The 18,526-nt window shown below is 37.8% G+C and overlaps 1 protein-coding gene across 1 annotated transcript; it reads left to right on the forward strand.

The window, feature by feature from the left end:
• Positions 1 to 2,662: 2,662 nt before the first annotated feature.
• On the forward strand, positions 2,663 to 3,714 carry LOC110920392 (transcription factor MYB73). Its single transcript, XM_022164606.2, has one exon. The coding sequence runs from the start codon at positions 2,743 to 2,745 to the stop codon at positions 3,427 to 3,429; it is 687 nt and encodes a 228-aa protein (XP_022020298.1). The 5' UTR covers positions 2,663 to 2,742; the 3' UTR covers positions 3,430 to 3,714.
• The last annotated feature ends 14,812 nt before the right edge of the window (positions 3,715 to 18,526 follow it).

An 18,526-nucleotide genomic window follows, 5' to 3' on the forward strand; every position in this document is an offset into this window, starting at 1 on the left:
GAAACAAAAATCCACATTACCATGGTTACTTATGAAATTAATGAAAAAACCCTTAATTTAAGGAAAAATGAATGTTGAGTGACCTGATTGGAACACTTTTGAAACTTGAGTGACCTAATTGGAACACTTTTAAAACTTGATTACTATTCTACAAAGTTACCCCTTAAACATAAGCATGCTAATTTAAACACCATTATTATGTTTGGGTGGTTATCATGTCAGGTTATGTAAAATTTGGTTATTCGAGAGCTTGAATTTGGGTTGATTCGAATAACTGTGAGAAAATAAGTATTAATACAAATTCAAATCCAAATTTGAAGACCAAATTCAAAATGGACAAAATTCAATATTCGAAATCCAAAAATAAACCCCTTACAATTATAATTATGTAACAACATTAGGGTGTAAGGGGCACTCCTCTAAGTGGGGAGTGACCTCTCTTACCCAAATCTAATCAGCATACACCACGTCAACTCCCCACTTAACTCCCCCTACACCCTCAATTTGATGGCGGCACTCCTCTCTTGGGGGGATTTGTTTTTTTTAATTTGTTGTAATTATGCATGTATTATAAATTAAACAAATATTAATAAAAAGCAAATAAAATTTAAGAAAAGACATTTCATTAAATTAAAAATAAAAATTACATTCAAACTAGAAAAATAAAAAAAACAAACTACTCGCCGTCGGAATTCGCTTCAAGGTGAGGTAGATCTAAACGTCCGAGATGCTCAACGAGATCGTGTTTTAGTCTCCAATGCGTTTCTTCGTCAATGAGCTCGCTAAAAGCAGTATCATCGAAGAGGGGTTCGACTGGAGGATCTCGAATGTGTACCGGTGCTATCGCCCTTCCGTCGTCTTTTATAATCATGTTATGTAAAATAATGCACGTACACACGATGGACCTTATCTTTTTCACCGTTTTGGAACGCATTGGACGATTTAGTATTCCCCACTTCGCCTTTAACACACTAAACACCCATTCCACATCTTTTCTTGCGGCCTCGTGTTGCCTCTTGAACTTTTTTTCATTCGTGATGTGAGGATATGGAAAAGACTTCACAAACACGGACCAGCTAGCGTAGATCCCATCAGTAAGATAATACCCGTGTTTGTATAAGTGGTCGTTCACCTGAAATGGACAATTTGGCGTCGTTCCGTTTCGTTGAGTAAGAAATAACGGAGATTGTTGGAGCATGTTGATGTCGTTTTGTGAACCCGTCGGGCCACAAAAAGCATGCCAAACCCACAAATCTTGAGACGCCACCGCCTCTAACATAACTGTCGGATATTGATGATCGCCTCTCATATATTGTCCACGAAATTCTGTGGGGCACATTCTCCAGACGAAGTGTGTACAATCCAGACTACCCAACATACCAGGTAGGTGATGTCTCTCCTCATGAGTCTGATACAATAGCGCAACGTCATGGCTCGTTGGTCTACGTAAGAATTCACCAGCATACATTCTACAGACCGTCTCGCAGAAATAATCAAGGCACTCACGAGAGGTCCTTTTAGCCATATTTAAATACTCGTCGTTTTCGTCTGGTGGGTTACCGGTTGCAAGTTGTTTAATCGCAGAAGTAACCTTTTGCAACGGCGTGAAACTTTTCTTCATTCTCCCGTCCAAGCCCTCTTGAAACCACTCGTTATTCACTTCCACACCACTAACAATTTTTAGGAACAAAGACTTGGACATACGAAACCTCTGACGAATAATATCGGCATTAAATTTTGGATTATCGACAAAATAATCGACCATGAGTGTTTCGTGGCCTCCCACATGATCTCGACGGACAACTTTTTTTTTACTAGACGATGCCGTGTCTAGTAGCTCTGCTTGTTGATTGAGATTTTGGAAGAAAATTAAACTACTATTGCTTGACGATGAATCTTCATTGTCGGGAAAGTCGGGCAGGAGAGAAAAAAAATGGGAACTTGGAATCCATTTTTTTTAAAGATTGGGTAAAAAAATTAGATGAGTTGAAGGGTTTATGTAGTAAGAGTTGTTTTGGGTTTGAAAAATAAAAAGATTGAAGTGGGTTAGTATTTATAGGGTTTAGGAGAAATTTTTTTTTTTTAATATACAACGGCTATATAGCCGTTTGAATATAAAAAACGGTAAAAAAAATGGCATATCTCATCGATGAACACCCACCGCTCCCCACTCCCCGCTTAGCCTCCCCGAGGGGTCGGCGACGGTGTTCCTGAACGGAGAACTCAGTCACCGCTCCCCTCCCTGAAGACGCCCTGTTCACCCTTATCGATTATCATAGTTAAAGGTATTTTTATTTTACCTAACCAAAAGTTTTCTTTCATTCCATTTCAAAACTACAATTTACTTGATTTATAAATAAATTAACCCAAAGAAAAACGTTTAAACAATTAAATTACTTCTTTGTTTATCACTTTAATCAATCCAAACTTAACCAATCTCGACTTGATCAAATTATTAATTATAAGTTTGTGTGTTCTAAATGACAATGCTTACACATTATTGTTTTAAACAACACCTTTTAATTAATTAATTAAATAACTTGAACCAAACCAACTTTACAAAAGCCAATTTCCAAGAACCTACCTCTTTGCCCCCCACTTTCTTGATATATGCATGCACCATTCAACATTTTATCCTATATATACGATCCACACACACTAATATTCACTTGAAAACATTCCATACATCCACTCTCCACAAAAAAAAAAAAAACCCTAACAAAAAACCAGTTTTATTTCAACATGGAAGCCCAAAACCGGTCCTCACCAGCAACTTCTTCTTCATCCGAGTCATCTGACTCTTCACACTCACGCCATAAAAATAGATGGTCTAAGATTGATAGAATAAAGGGTCCTTGGAATGCTGAAGAGGATCGGATCTTGACCCGACTTGTTGACTCATATGGGCCAAGAAACTGGTCAGTTATTAGTAAGTATATAAAGGGTAGGTCCGGTAAGTCATGTAGACTTAGGTGGTGTAATCAGCTGAGTCCCAATGTGCAGCACAGGCCGTTTTCGGCCGCTGAAGATGACACCATTTTGGCTGCTCATGCTCAGTATGGCAACAGGTGGGCTACCATTGCAAGGTTGCTTCCTGGGAGGACAGATAACGCGGTTAAGAATCATTGGAACTCAACGTTGAAGAGACGGAGGGTTGAGGCTGAGATAGTTGGGGAAGAGTCGGAGATTGGGGGTATGAGATTTGGGAGTAAATCTATGTCGTCGGGTTCGGTGTCGAATGGAGAGGGTGTGGAGGATCCGATGACGACGCTTACATTAGCGCCGCCAGGGATGGGTGGGTTTGGGTCGCCAGAGAAAGGGAGAGGGGATGTCGCGGTGGGATTTTGGGACGTTATGAGAGGGGTGATTGAAAAGGAGGTTAGGGAGTATGTTACAGCGTCGTTTCCTGAGAACTCTGGATTTCATTAACGGTTGTGTTTAAACGTATCTCCCTCCCATAGCCCCATGTGATATGGGAATATTTTTTTTAATTGGTGGATCTCTTCTGCAATGTTGTGAGAGATGATACGTTTAGTACAACCCTTTTATTCACATTTTATGGATTTATTATTTATTTTAATTTAAACTTTTTATGTTATAATGGTTTCAAGTGCTAATTATTGGTGAATGTGAAGTTCAAGTTGATGTTAAAGGCAATGTATCAACAAGTATTTATGTAATTATGTACGTGATCTTTAAAAGATCGTTTAAAATCATAGACTAGCATAAAATGTAATATTCAACTTTAAAAATTAAGCCGACCAAAATGTATTAATTTTCTTCTTCAAATGTGGTATTTTCTCTCCATTTGTTCTTGTAGACTTTTATCTACTTTGATATTGTTTAAATCTATAATAAGTTTTATGTAAATTGAAATGAGTTAACCTTGTGAAAGTACATGATCAAAGAAAATGATCTTCTCAGAGAAGCAATCTCTACGACAAATCTACGACAAATTAAAGGCTGTTTCACCTAAAAAGATGACCGACTAAAAAGTCACCTACACTAAAACAAGTCTGCTATTCAATTTACATTTGATACGGCTTTTCTTATAATATATAACATACTTTTTAACTAAGTTTACTTGCAAATCTAACTTTTATTTTTTGGGCTTTAGTGACTTTTGTCGGTAAACGTGCATTGTCCATATTCGCTTTCACAATCTGGTTTCTAGATTAACGGTGTGCTTCCATTTTAAGGCTTTGAAGTTATTAACATGAAAGTGTATGTTTGAAAAAATAGGAATTTTTATTTTATATAAAAAAATATGATCAAGACTATAATACAAATTCACTCAAGTTTAATAATTTACATCGAGATAGTTCGTAAACGGGCTACAAGCTGCGCCGCTACCCCTTTTTAAATAGCAAAACTAAGCCTTTTAAAAACTACATCCATAGATCTCGGGGTCATAATATTACTATGCATGACCCTTTGAACTCGACTAAGTAGGTCCACAGCCTCTGGCGCCAGAAAACCAAAAGTATCAAAAGCAAATGTGATAAACACGTGCTGGTTGTCAAGGCACGCTTTCTCATGCTTGATCACTTTACCCGAAGCAGCCTTTAAAGCAGTCTGACCCACTGTGAAAGCACTACTCCCTAAGCCCACAAGCGGGGAAACCCCTGTTAGATCCACACATGCGTGTTTTCCTCCTACCCATCAATAGTTTATACTTATAAAATTATACCTGTCAAAGAGGAAATAGAATAATAAAAACCATGGCATACTTAATTAGATCGAAGATAGAATCAGAGATGTTAACAAAGGAGAATATGATGTGTTGGAGATTTAGTGTGAATGAAAGTCTCAAGATGGTAATTCACTTTGTCCCACATTGGTGTGGGAATGAAAAGATAGGCTATATATAAGGTGAAACCTTAATAAAGCCTTTGAAGTCTTATGACATGTTTTACCACAAGTCCTACCCGCGCGCACGCGGGGGGGGGGGGGGGGGTGCAAAAAATGGAACCGGATTTAGTTGAACTCGTGTACGCCCGCACGTCCTGCGGACACGAATGCAGCTCCGAAAACCCGGGCTCGCGGGAGACAGTTTTTGCACTCGATTATTAGTCTTTAAAACGGTTGGTCTTAATGGGTCTTTAACTGAAATGATTTTCAGTTTTAATGAGAACCATTATACTATTCAGTTTCGAAACCGCTGAGCCATTATTTGAGTTTATTCTCTGCAATGATGAGGCATAAGTTTTGAAACCGACTAGCTTTAATTCTCTGCAATGATGAGGCCAGAATCAGTTATGATCTGTGCCTATAAAACCCAATGCAGACCAACACAGTTGAACACACCAAAAACACAATCTCTTCTCTCGATCTCTCTACAGCATTCTCCAGTTTATTTTCAGGCAAGTGTTCAAGTCCGGCAGCGCTCGGTGCTGTTTCAAACCGGCGTACCCTGGGAACAGACGGCGAATCTGTTTAAGGGAATTGTGTCAAACACAAGCCCGGTTAAACCGTTTACTGTTTCTTTTATACATCTATTTGCAATCTTTTCTGACCGCTGTTCTAATCAGTGGTTCTGTTTAACTTGCCACTGCCTTCAAAACGACAGTGGTTGATCAGTGGTTAGACTGATCAGTACTTAAACTGATCAGTAGTTAAGTTCATCAGTGGTTAGACAAACTGATCAGTAGTTTTTCAAACTGGTCAGTGGTTTATAATCAGTGGTTTATAATCAGTGGTTTATAATCAGTGGTTTTCAAACAGTGGTTAATTCTCTAACAAACTTAAACAGAATTTATTTACTGATTGTTCCTATTATTTTTCAGAATGGAAACCCCTGTGACCACTGCTGTTTCTACAGTCGTGACTGCTGTCATGACTTCCGCTGTTGCTGTAACAACTGGTCTGGTGACACCACTGCCTAATGCAGTGTCGCATGCTGAGAAACCAGAGAAATTCAGTGGTGTGAATTTCAAACAGTGGCAGCAAAAGATGTTCTTTTATCTGACCACGCTGAATCTGGCAAGGTTCTTGACTGAACCGAAACCCCATGTTGAGGAAGGGGAGATGGATGCTCAATCTGTGAGCGCGATGCATGCTTGGAATCATTCGGATTTCCTGTGCCGCAACTTTATCTTGAATGGTTTGGTGGACACATTGTATAATGTGTATTGCAAAGCCAAGACTGCCAAAGAATTGTGGGAGTCTTTGGATCGCAAATACAAAACAGAAGATGCGGGCACTAAGAAATTCGTGGTGGCTAAGTTCTTGGACTTTAAAATGATAGACTCAAAAACTGTCATGAGCCAAGTCCAAGAATTGCAGGTTATCCTTCATGATATTCATGCGGAAGGAATGATGCTCAGCGAGACATTCCAGGTTGCCGCAATGATCGAAAAACTGCCACCAAGTTGGGTTGATTTCAAGAACTATCTCAAGCATAAGCGAAAGGAGATGACCATTGAAGATCTTGTTGTTCGTCTTCGGATTGAAGAAGATAACAAAGTGGCCCTAAAAAAGGTTGATGGTCCTGCAACTGTGAAGGCCAATCTTGTTGAACATGGGCAATCTTCGAAGGGAAAAAACAGTGGAAAGGGCGGAAAGAAAGGTCCTGGGAAACGCTCCAACCTTGGTCCTAAGGGGGGAGTTGGAAAAAAGAAGTTCCTTGGAACTTGTTACAATTGTCAAAAGCAAGGCCACAAGGCTAGCGAATGCAAGCTTCCCAAGAAAAAGGAAAATGCTCAACAAGTGAACATGGTAGATGAAGTCGATAAGCTTGTTGCCATGGTCACGGACCTCTCGATCTTGGTCACGGAAGTGAACATAGTTGGGCAAAATAACAAGGATTGGTGGGTCGATACGGGGGCTACTCGACATGTGTGCTTTGACAAAAGCCTTTTCAACACCTTCAAGGAGGTGACCAATGGAGAAAAGGTTTTCATGGGAAATTCTGCCACGGCGGAAATAAAAGGCGAGGGTAATGTTGTTTTGAAGATGACTTCTGGAAAGGAACTCACATTGTCCAATGTGTTGTATGTTCCAGAAATTCGTAAGAACCTTGTTTCGGGGTGGCAATTGAACAAGTTTGGGTTCAAATTGGTGATTGAGTCGGATAAGGTCGTGTTGACCAAAAATGGTGTGTATGTTGGTAAGGGCTATGCCCTAAATGGAATGTTTAAACTCAATGTAATTGTCGTGAATGCAATGAATGAAAACGCTACTAGTTCTACTTACTTGATTGAGTCGTCTAATCTATGGCATGGTAGACTAGGTCACGTAAATTATAATTCCATTCGTCGTTTAATCAAACTTGATTGCATACCAACATTTGATATCGACTCAATTAATAAATGTGAAACTTGCGTAGAAGCAAAACAAACGAAATCGTCATTCAAAAAGGTGGAACGATTCACCGAACCCCTCGAGATGATCCACACTGATGTGTGTGATCTAAAAGCAATTCCTACTCGTGGTGGGAACAAGTACTTCATCACGTTCATTGATGATAGTACAAGGTATTGCTATGTGTACTTACTTAAGAGTAAGGACGAGGCTATTGACAAGTTTATCTTGTTTAAAGCCGAAGTTGAGAATCAACTAAATAGGAAAATCAAAATTGTAAGGAGCGACCGAGGAGGTGAATATGTTTCGCCTTTTATTGACGTATGTGCAAAAGGTGGAATCATCCACGAACTCACAGCTCCTTACTCCCCTCAATCAAATGGCATAGCGGAACGGAAAAATCGTACCTTGAAAGAAATGATGAATGCCATGATGATAAGCTCCGGTGTAAACCAAAACATGTGGGGGGAAGCAATCTTATCGGCAAATTATGTGTTGAACATGATACCCAATAAGAAAAAGGATGTAACGCCTTACGAACTATGGACGGGAAAGAAAGCACCATATAAATCTTTGAAAGTGTGGGGGTGTCTAGCTAAGGTGGTGGTCACACCACCTAAGCGGCTACTAATAGGTCCCAAGACGGTGGATTGTGTATTTATAGGATACACCCGTCCTTATGGTCCTTATCGTTTTATTGTGCATGATTCCAAGAACCCTGGAATATGCAAAGGCACCATAATTGAATCTAAGGATGCATCATGGTTTGAACATGTGTTCCCATGCTTAGATAAAAGTGAGCCGAGTTCGTCTAGACCGGTTGAGGAAATTATTCCCGTGGGTGAAGTTGAAAACGATGAACCTCGAGAACAATCTAAGACCGAGGAAGTTGAAATCAGGAAAAGTAAACGACAAAGGACTGAAAAATCCTTTGGACCTGAGTTTCTTACCTATATGGTAGAAGATGAACCTCAAACGTACCAACAAGCGGTACATTCCTCAGAAGGACCTCAGTGGAGGGAGGCAATCAAAAGTGAGATAGACTCTATCTTACAGAACCATACCTGGGAACTAGTGGATCTTCCTCAAGGATGTAAACCACTAGGATATCGATGGATCTTCAAGAAGAAGATGAAACCAGATGGAACCATCGATAAGTACAAAGCAAGGTTGGTGATCAAAGGATATAAACAACGAGAAGGTTTAGATTACTTTGACACATATTCGCCAGTTACACGAATAACATCCATCAGGTTGGTGATTGCCATTGCCGCCATTAGAAATTTGGAAGTTCACCAAATGGATGTGAAAACAGCTTTCTTGAATGGAATTCTAGAGGAAGAAATCTGCATGGAGCAACCCGAAGGCTTCACAGCTATTGGGCAAGAAAAGAAAGTGTGTAAACTTGTGAAATCCTTGTATGGATTGAAACAAGCTCCAAAACAATGGCATCAAAAGTTTGATCATGTCATGCTTGATGCTGGGTTCAAAATCAATGAATGTGACAAGTGTGTGTATGTGAAGGACACATCGGATGGATATGTCATTTTGTGTCTATATGTAGATGATATGCTCATTGCTGGAAGCAATGACAAAATCATAAAATCTACAAAGAACATGCTGAAAGCAAGATTTGACATGAAAGACATGGGTCTGGCGGATGTGATTTTGGGGGTCAAAATCACGCGAACCCAAAATGGACTTGTTTTAAGTCAATCCCACTATGTGGACAAAATTCTTGAGAAGTTCAATGCAAATGATTCTAATGAAGCTAGAACTCCACTTGACACAAGTCAACATCTAGCCAAGAATAGAGGTGAACCCGTAAACCAGTTGGAATACTCAAGAATTATTGGTAGCTTGATGTATCTTATGAGTTGTACTCGACCAGACATAGCATTTGCTGTGAGCAAGCTAAGTAGATACACAAGCAACCCAAGTTCAATGCATTGGAACTGTATCACTCGGTTGCTTCGTTACTTAAGATACACTCGAGAATACGGGTTGCATTATAACAGATATCCAGCAGTTATAGAAGGACACTGTGATGCAAATTGGATATCTGACACGAATGATTCCAGAGCAACAAGTGGGTATGTATTCACACTTGGAGGTGCAGCGATATCGTGGAAATCATCAAAACAAACGGTTATTGCTAGATCCACGATGGAATCTGAGTTCATCGCTTTAGATAAAGCAGGTGAAGAGGCAGAGTGGCTACGTCAATTTGTTGAGGATATACCAAGATGGCCTAAGCCGGCAACGGCCATTTGTATACATTGTGATAGCCAATCGGCACTTGGCAGAGCTCGTAGCACAATGTATAATGGTAGGAACAGACATATCAGACGTAGACATAATACGATACGACAACTAATCTCTACAGGAATTATCACTGTTGACTACGTGAGGTCAAAGGATAATATTGCGGATCCGCTGACAAAAGGCCTAAGTAGAGAGTTAGTACAGAAGTCGTCCATGGGAATGGGACTGAAGCCCTTGGAAAATGAAGTTCATATGATGGAAACCTAACTCAATAGACTGGAGATCCCAAGAATTGAGTTCAATAGGAAAACCTAATTGTATGAATAAGTAAGGTCACTGTGGGGGGATAACCCTACGTTTTAACAAGGTAGTTTATTATAAAGATTTATAAACTTCCTAGTCCATTCCTAAAAGTGACAAGTGTGAGGCTAAGCCTATGGCTTTTAATGATTCGACTAAAGTAAACATACATAGTGAATCACCTATGTGAGAGAGAAGTGGGGTCGCTTCGAAGGGTATTGTTGGGGCACAATACCTAATGGCTCTCGCAGAACCAGGCATCATGTTCATGACCATAACGAACATAACTATGAGGACTTGACTTTGTCAGGGAGAGTCTTGTGTGAAGTGCATTGTCGTCCACACAAACGGCAGACGAGTTCAAAGACATCGAGTTCTACTCAGAGCTAGTGGGCTAAGTGCATTTCATGAGCGAAGGTTCAAAGGGTAACACCTACCTATCGTATGCAAAACTCAACTGCTGAAATGTAACAAGGAATTATGTTGTTTCTGAGATCGACCTCCATTCATGTGGGGGATTGTTGGAGATTTAGTGTGAATGAAAGTCTCAAGATGGTAATTCACTTTGTCCCACATTGGTGTGGGAATGAAAAGATAGGCTATATATAAGGTGAAACCTTAATGAAGCCTTTGAAGTCTTATGACATGTTTTACCACAAGTCCTACCCGCGCGCACGCAGGGGGGGGGTGCAAAAAATGGAACCGGATTTAGTTGAACTCGTGTACGCCCGCACGTCCTGCGGACACGAATGCAGCTCCGAAAACCCGGGCTCGCGGGAGACAGTTTTTGCACTCGAGACTGACTAATTATTTTTATTAGTCTTTAAAACGGTTGGTCTTAATGGGTCTTTAACTGAAATGATTTTCAGTTTTAATGAGAACCATTATACTATTCAGTTTCGAAACCGCTGAGCCATTATTTGAGTTTATTCTCTGCAATGATGAGGCATAAGTTTTGAAACCGACTAGCTTTAATTCTCTGCAATGATGAGGCCAGAATCAGTTATGATCTGTGCCTATAAAACCCAATGCAGACCAATACAGTTGAACACACCAAAAACACAATCTCTTCTCTCGATCTCTCTACAGCATTCTCCAGTTTATTTTCAGGCAAGTGTTCAAGTCCGGCAGCGCTCGGTGCTGTTTCAAACCGGCGTACCCTGGGAACAGACGGCGAATCTGTTTAAGGGAATTGTGTCAAACACAAGCCCGGTTAAACCGTTTACTGTTTCTTTTATACATCTATTTGCAATCTTTTCTGACCGCTGTTCTAATCAGTGGTTCTGTTTAACTTGCCACTGCCTTCAAAACGACAGTGGTTGATCAGTGGTTAGACTGATCAGTACTTAAACTGATCAGTAGTTAAGTTCATCAGTGGTTAGACAAACTGATCAGTAGTTTTTCAAACTGATCAGTGGTTTATAATCAGTGGTTTATAATCAGTGGTTTATAATCAGTGGTTTTCAAACAGTGGTTAATTCTCTAACATGATGTTCACTTGATCGAAGTGGGTTCCGACAAAGCTAAACTTGTTTGCTTGGAGAGCGGGATTAGATAGAAATCCAAACCAAACGGCTCTAGCGAAAAGAATGTCTTCCTGCCATGTAATATTAGTGAAACGTGTGGTTCAGCACTTCAGCCATAGGAACGGCTGATCACCTTATGGTAGTTTGCCAGTTTGCTTCCCAAGTATGGAGTCTAGTAAAAAAATGGTGCAAATATCAATGGGTGCGGTTATTTTGTAGAAGGATGTATTACAATTTGCTGAAAATATGAAGCCTATAAAATCAATTAAGGTGCTAACAATTTGGTACATTTCGAAGGACAGAAATAATAAAATTTTCAACATTATTAAGAGGAGTCGGGAGAGAATTTTGAAAGTAACAAAAGCGAGCTCTTTTGTGTGAATTAAAAATTAGACTAAATACAATGTAATCGATTTGAATTGAATCATGGTTTTGTTTTTATATGTATCTTGTTAAAATTGGCGTACCATGCTAGCTACTTGCTAGGTTCGTCGTTTTTGTAAATAGATATTGAATTTTTGCTATTAATTATTAGCGACAAAATATAACCTATTAAAAAAAAGCTTTGTCACAAATCAGCAACAACAATAACAACAGCCATACCCAATAAGTCATACACATAGCAGAGCTATTTGTAGGGTTTAAGGAGAGTGGGATGTAGGCATACCTTACCCCTATTCATAGGGATAAAGATGCAACTTCTAGAGAGACCCTGACTCTGACACAAACATCATGTTAATAGACAGAACAAGAAAATGAAATACACAATAAGCTATCAACAAGTAGTGGTAGAAGTGCACATGTAAAAAAAAGCTAGATATATCAACAAAAAGAATAAATATGCATAAAATACAAGTGACAATCCTATGTAAAGTCTCTAAAGTATGGGGAAAATCTAATCCCTTAAGGCAGAGTTAAGACACAATAGTGTTATCTAAAAGTCTTAAACCTTAATTTTACACCTTCACGCACTCTTATCCTGGATCATGTTCTCAAGGAGGTGCAACTGTAGTAAATCTTGCCTAATTCGCAACTTGCCTCTACTCCTCATCCCCTCCACAGTTAGGATTTCCACTGCCCTAACTCGCTCTACCATGCATCCTCTTCACATGATCAAACCATCTCAATATCCCCTCCTTTATCTTATCTGCTATACTAGCTACTCTTAACCTTGCCCTAAACACCTCATTTCTTATCATGTCTAATCTTATGTAGTCACTCACACATCCACCTTAGCATTCTCATCTCTGCTACATCCATCTTGCGCGCTTGTGTCTTTAATTTAGTCGGGAACCTCTTATCGTACAAAACCCTGAAGGTTGGTCTCTACCTACACTAGCCAGCCTGGATGCGATAGGTTACGTCACTGTCAATCTCCCCATCCCTTTGCACAAACGATCCTAGATACCCGAACTTAGTTGCTTGTGGAACCACTTGACTCTCAATAGTGATCTGACTGTCCTCTAAAGCTGTTTTCCACTCCTCTATCCTTGCATTCAGCCTTTGTCTAGTCTCTGCAAGTAACACAATAGCGTCGGCAAAAAGCATGCACCATGGAATTGTATTCCGAATCGACTTGGATAACTCATCCAAGACAACCGCAAAAAGAAATATAATTAATGCAGACCCTTGGTGGAGTCCTACCTCCATAGGGAACGAAAGAGTATCCCCTACAGGAGCATGTACCCTAGTTTCAGTTATATCATACATATCCTTAATTATGTCTATATACACCTAGGACACCTCTAACCTCTAAGCTATCCCAAATGAGTCTACGTGGCACACTATCGCATACATTTTCAAGGGTCAATGAACACCATATGTAGATCCTACTTCATCTTTCCATCGATCTCCTCAAAATGTGAATAGCTTCTATAGTTAATCGCCCTAACATGAAACCAAATTGGTTTACCGTAACCTGAGCTTCTTTTCTAATTCTAGTCTCAATAACCATTTCCCATAATTTCATAGTATGACCTTGCAGCTTAATCCCTCTATAGTTTCCACAACATTGGCGTCCCCTTTGTTCGTATATAGAGGTACTACAACACTACTTCTCCACTGGTCTGTCATTTTTCCAAATTTAAAAATAAGGTTAAACAAAGTAGTTATCCATTGAACTCTTTCCTCCCCTAGACACTTCCACACCTCAATCGGTATGTTGTCTAGACCGACTGCCTTAGCCCTTCCCATCTTCCTAAGCGCATTACTGAGTTCTCCTTATGTGATCCCTCGACGGTAGCAGTTATTCCGTTGTCTCCTTTGAGTTGTATGGTTGTCACTTTCTTATTGGCAATCCCTTCTCCCTCGTTGAAAAGATCATGGAAATAGGTTTGCCATCTTAACTTAATGTCATGTTCCTTTACTAAAACACGCCCATCCTTACCCTTTTATAAACTTCACTACTCCTAGATCCTGCCTTTGACGTTCCCTAGCTTTAGCGATCTTGAACATATCATGCTCTCCTGTAACACCACGTAAAAACGTGTCCAATTATGTAAAGACACGTGTCTTAAACTCTAAGTATGAGAAAGATTGAGTTTGAAAGAATAAAGATGACAAGTGGTGAAAATATGTATGCGAAGGGACTAAATGTGTCAACATGCCAAACTTGTGCCTCTGAATGACCACACACGAAGAATATATTCTTAAACAAGTGATTGATTGAATATAAGAAGCCGTTTATGAAAATAATCGAAAGATTATAAACTACAGGGTTAAACGTGTCAACATGTTAATTCTTACCTCTGAGTGACCTTTTAGCGAACCCGAGGCTTCGAAATATTCAAATATACTCTCAAGAATAAGTGGTATAAATTTCATAAGGTTTCGAGATCTTTAAACAAGTTTTCAAGACTTTGGGTGAAAAGTGTCAACGTGATGAAACTAGTGTTTCGGTGATTATTTAATGAAACCGGGCCTAACGGAGTTTGTTTATGCTTCCATGAACCTCTTTAAACTAACTGCAAGGGCCAAATATGTCTAAAATAAAAGATATTTGAGGGAATAAAAGAGCAAGGGCTGAAAGTGCAAATAATTGAAAGTTTTTAAACCTGGGCGACACCTTGACGCGGGGCGCGTAGCCCCTTGTGAAACCTTACGCGGCCCGCGTAACAACTGCCAGCATCCAAAAAACTGGCAGCTGCATGTTGCAGCCTGTTACACCGACTTTAGAGCCAAAATTTCGATTCCATGAGCATTTTGTTGGTTTTAGAATACCACTAGAACACCTGGGGTGATCCTAGATGCCTCCAAAACACCTGCCATTATCCAAATGCATGGCAATTTACTATATAAAGGCTCCTTAGTTGAATGGGTCATTTGCTCATTTACTTGCAACATTCACAACACTCACTTCTGGAGATATCTGGCTTTAGAGGAGGATCAAGAAGTGTAGAAAAGATAGCTAGGACCTTATGTAAGTGTCTTAGCCCTTTCTTAGTTCAGTTTATTAGTTTAAAAACCGAAAAGTCAAAGATATCGTAAATTGACTTTGACTTTAGGTTTAATCACAAATGGTCCAGCCACTGTCCGAATTAAAAGTGGTTATGTGACCATATTAAGGTAGGTGATTAACCCTTAAATTGGCACCTCCTAATTATTTCGTTTGCCTAGCTAATTGTTGGGTCAAACTAATAAGTCAAAAAATCAAACTGACTAGATTTTTAAATAATAATTATAACTAATAAAACAGAGGTTATAAATTATATTTTATCATTCTAATAACTTGCTAATTAGTATTAGGACATGTTTAAACATGTCTAACCCGACAATTTTCAGTCTAAGGTCGGTTCATAAGCGAAAGTCACAAAAGCTTGACTTTTGCTTTGACTTTCAGTTCTGACCCGATTGAGCTTAGTTCTTCTATGTTTTAAGCTTCCATTAGGACCACATTATACAGTAGTATAACCCTCTGGAGTGATATTGCTTGGTCCTAAGTAGTTTGAATTATATTCTCATAATCGTTATTATGCTTATAAATGCCATATTTGACCTTTTGACATATAAATGAGATTTTTTTTGAAATGTGAGAGGACAAAAACCTTTGTTAATGATATATAAACTTGTCCCGAAAATTTGACATCAGTTCTTGGTCTCAAACAGAAGTTATGCTCGATATCGTAATAGAAGCTTTTTATTAATTAAATTGCGATATCTTGCATAGGTCATGTTTAAGCATAGTTTTTGACCCAAAACTCATTACCTACTGTTAAGATATTATTTTAGGGATTTTTGGAATTTTTGATCAGATTATAATCTGATCATATCATGGACTTTTTTGTATAATTTGGTAAATGACGATAATAACCCTTCTGTGCATAAAATGAGATTTACAAATGATTTGAATGCCAAACCTTTTCCTACTGATTTTATACATTAAATAAATTATTTTAAACAATTAAAACTGATCAAAATCTCAGATTTCCATAAAACACTTTAATTATTGTCAATTAGCGATTTTTACGCTAATTAGGTGCATAGTATGGTTTTAAGCCATATTTAACACCTAAGACTTGTTACCTACTGGACTTTTAAGTAAATTTTAATATTATTACAGTAAGTATAAGTCATGAACTCAGACTTCCAAAGATGACCTTAAAAGCATATGTGAAATGACCAAAATGCCCTTCCGGGGCATAGTTTGGCCATAAATGGTAAACATCACATATATATGATATCTTACTGATGTAATGGGAAATATTTTTACTAATTACCAAAGACCAGAACTGTCACACCCCAACCGATGGCGGAAACATCGGGATGAGACGAACAAATTGCTCAAAACAACATAACACTAATTGTGACAATATAATTTAAATTCAATTTCATAAATTCTAAAGTGTCATACATTGTTCAAATGAACAAAACAAGATTCCAACATAGTTTATTTCTAGGTGTGTTTCTAATCCACCCTAACTTGATTCTTGAATTCTTCATCTATCAACCTGCAAACATGTATAAAAATAACATCAACAAAAAAAATGTTGGCGAGTATACAAGTTTGATACGTAGCATAGTAGAATAAAATAGTTTAAGTGCTCATATCCAACATGAACAACATAATACAAGTTACTAATATGCTGAAACAGTGTCACTATATGTCAAACCCAAGTTTCCAACGCAAACACCCCAAGACTCACTCAAGGGCGGTGCATACTCCTATAGCATAGGAGTTTAATAAGTATAAGAAGTCTAACAAGTCTCACAAGTTTAACAAGTTTAACAAGTCTAACAAGTTTAATAAGTTTAACAAGGTTAATGAGCATATAAACACGAAAAGTTTACCTAGCATACGAGATTAACAAGCATCAAATTGCGTCATGTTTAAAAATGGATAGAGTGTGATAAAAACAAGACTCAAGTGTTGTGTAATTTGAATATGTAATACATGTTGCACCCAAATGTGTTTAAAACGAAAATGGGATCGAGTATACTCACATTGATTGCGTTGCGTTTTCTTGGAAAGTAAGGAGAGATTGAGTTGGGTCCAAAAGGGTGGCAACAAGCACAAGAGATTTACCCTATTTGTGATTTAGGAATTCGTTAAATAATGTTGGTAAAATGCTTAAAATGATAATGGGAATTTAGTGGAATATACTCAATATAATATAATATAAATGATAATAATATATGATGATATTAATAATAAAGTAAAATAATAACCTCCATCTTAATAAATATGATAATGATAATGATAATAATAATATTAATAAAAATTCTGCTTTTATATATGTTTTAATTAGTATTACTAATTATAAATAACAATAATAATCTTGATTATGTATAATAATAATATAATAAGATAATAAATTCTGAAAATAATGATGTTTCTAAAAATAAAAAAAAGAGTAAAATTTTTGATATATCTCCAAGATTTCTAAAATTATAAATCTGATTATAATACTAAATCTGATTAAAAGGATATTTCTGATTAATAATAATAAATCTGATATATATATCCATAATAACCCGATATATATATATTAATAAATCTAATATATATATCAGTAATAATGATTAATCTACTATATATATATTAATAACAAATCTGATATTAATACTAATAATATCGGTTATTAATAATAATAACAATACTGATTTCATAATATAAATATTAACAATGTTTGAACTGGATTTTTATAAACAATATGTTAAAAGTTCAGTTATTAATAACAATAACTGATATAATTCGGCCAAATATAACAATAACAGTGATCGCACAGAAAGCCAAAAAAAAAAAAGAAAAGTCGGACAGGGTTACCGGAAGTGTATCTTCTCCGGCGGTTCTCCGGCGGGTGTGATTACGAGTTCCGGCGACTTCTCTGAGATAAAACAGGTGGTGTGTGGTGGTTCGGAGGAAGAATGAGGTGCGGTTTCAATGGGAGAGACGTTCGGTATTTATAAGCTCGTAGGTGGTTGCGGGATTTTGGAAGGTTCGAGGTGATTGGCGATATAAATTTGGAGATATGGTGATTGATTTTCAATCACCATTTTATTTTCGGTAACACGCAACATTACGAAGAAGAAGGAAAGGAAAGTTGACCTGCAATGGCTGTCACGTTTGGCGGTTAAAAGGTTCAGGTTTAAACTGATTTAGTGTATAAATATAACAAGTTTCCTAATCTAAACGGATGCGGCATGCTCGGCCGAGTGGTTAGTGTGTTGCTTGTTGAATGAGAGGTCGCGAGTTCGAACCCCCTTGGTGCCGGTTCTCACCCAGGAGACCCCCCTTTTTGCTCTATTTTTGATTTAACCAAGCTAACTGAGTTTTCTAACTCAGTTAGTGGTTTCCTTTGGAAATTACCAACCTGGTTAGACTTAACCAGGTTAAGTCTAATGTTTCAAAGAATTTGTTAACCTAGTTAGTTAAAATTAACTAAAATTCAATAAAATCCTTTTTATTTATTTATAATACTAATTTATTTAATTAATTAGTTTATTTATTTGTTATAAATACTATATTTATTTATTTTGACGGATAATAAATATTATAATTATTTGATTTAGCCCAAAATTCTGGAAATTTACCGAATTAACGTATGAATTCCCGATTTTTGTCTGGTTTAGGGTAATCTCTTGATAATACTTGTTTCGAGAGCCAAGATTAGGATATCTTTCCACTGTTTTTACGT

This window comes from Helianthus annuus, chromosome 2 (genome assembly GCF_002127325.2).
Source record: "Helianthus annuus cultivar XRQ/B chromosome 2, HanXRQr2.0-SUNRISE, whole genome shotgun sequence".
NCBI classification, from domain to species: domain Eukaryota; kingdom Viridiplantae; phylum Streptophyta; class Magnoliopsida; order Asterales; family Asteraceae; genus Helianthus; species Helianthus annuus.

Bases quoted from the DNA above. Each gene is read 5' to 3' on its own strand.
- LOC110920392 (XM_022164606.2), top strand. From the start codon at position 2,743: ATGGAAGCCCAAAACCGGTCCTCACCAGCAACTTCTTCTTCATCCGAG.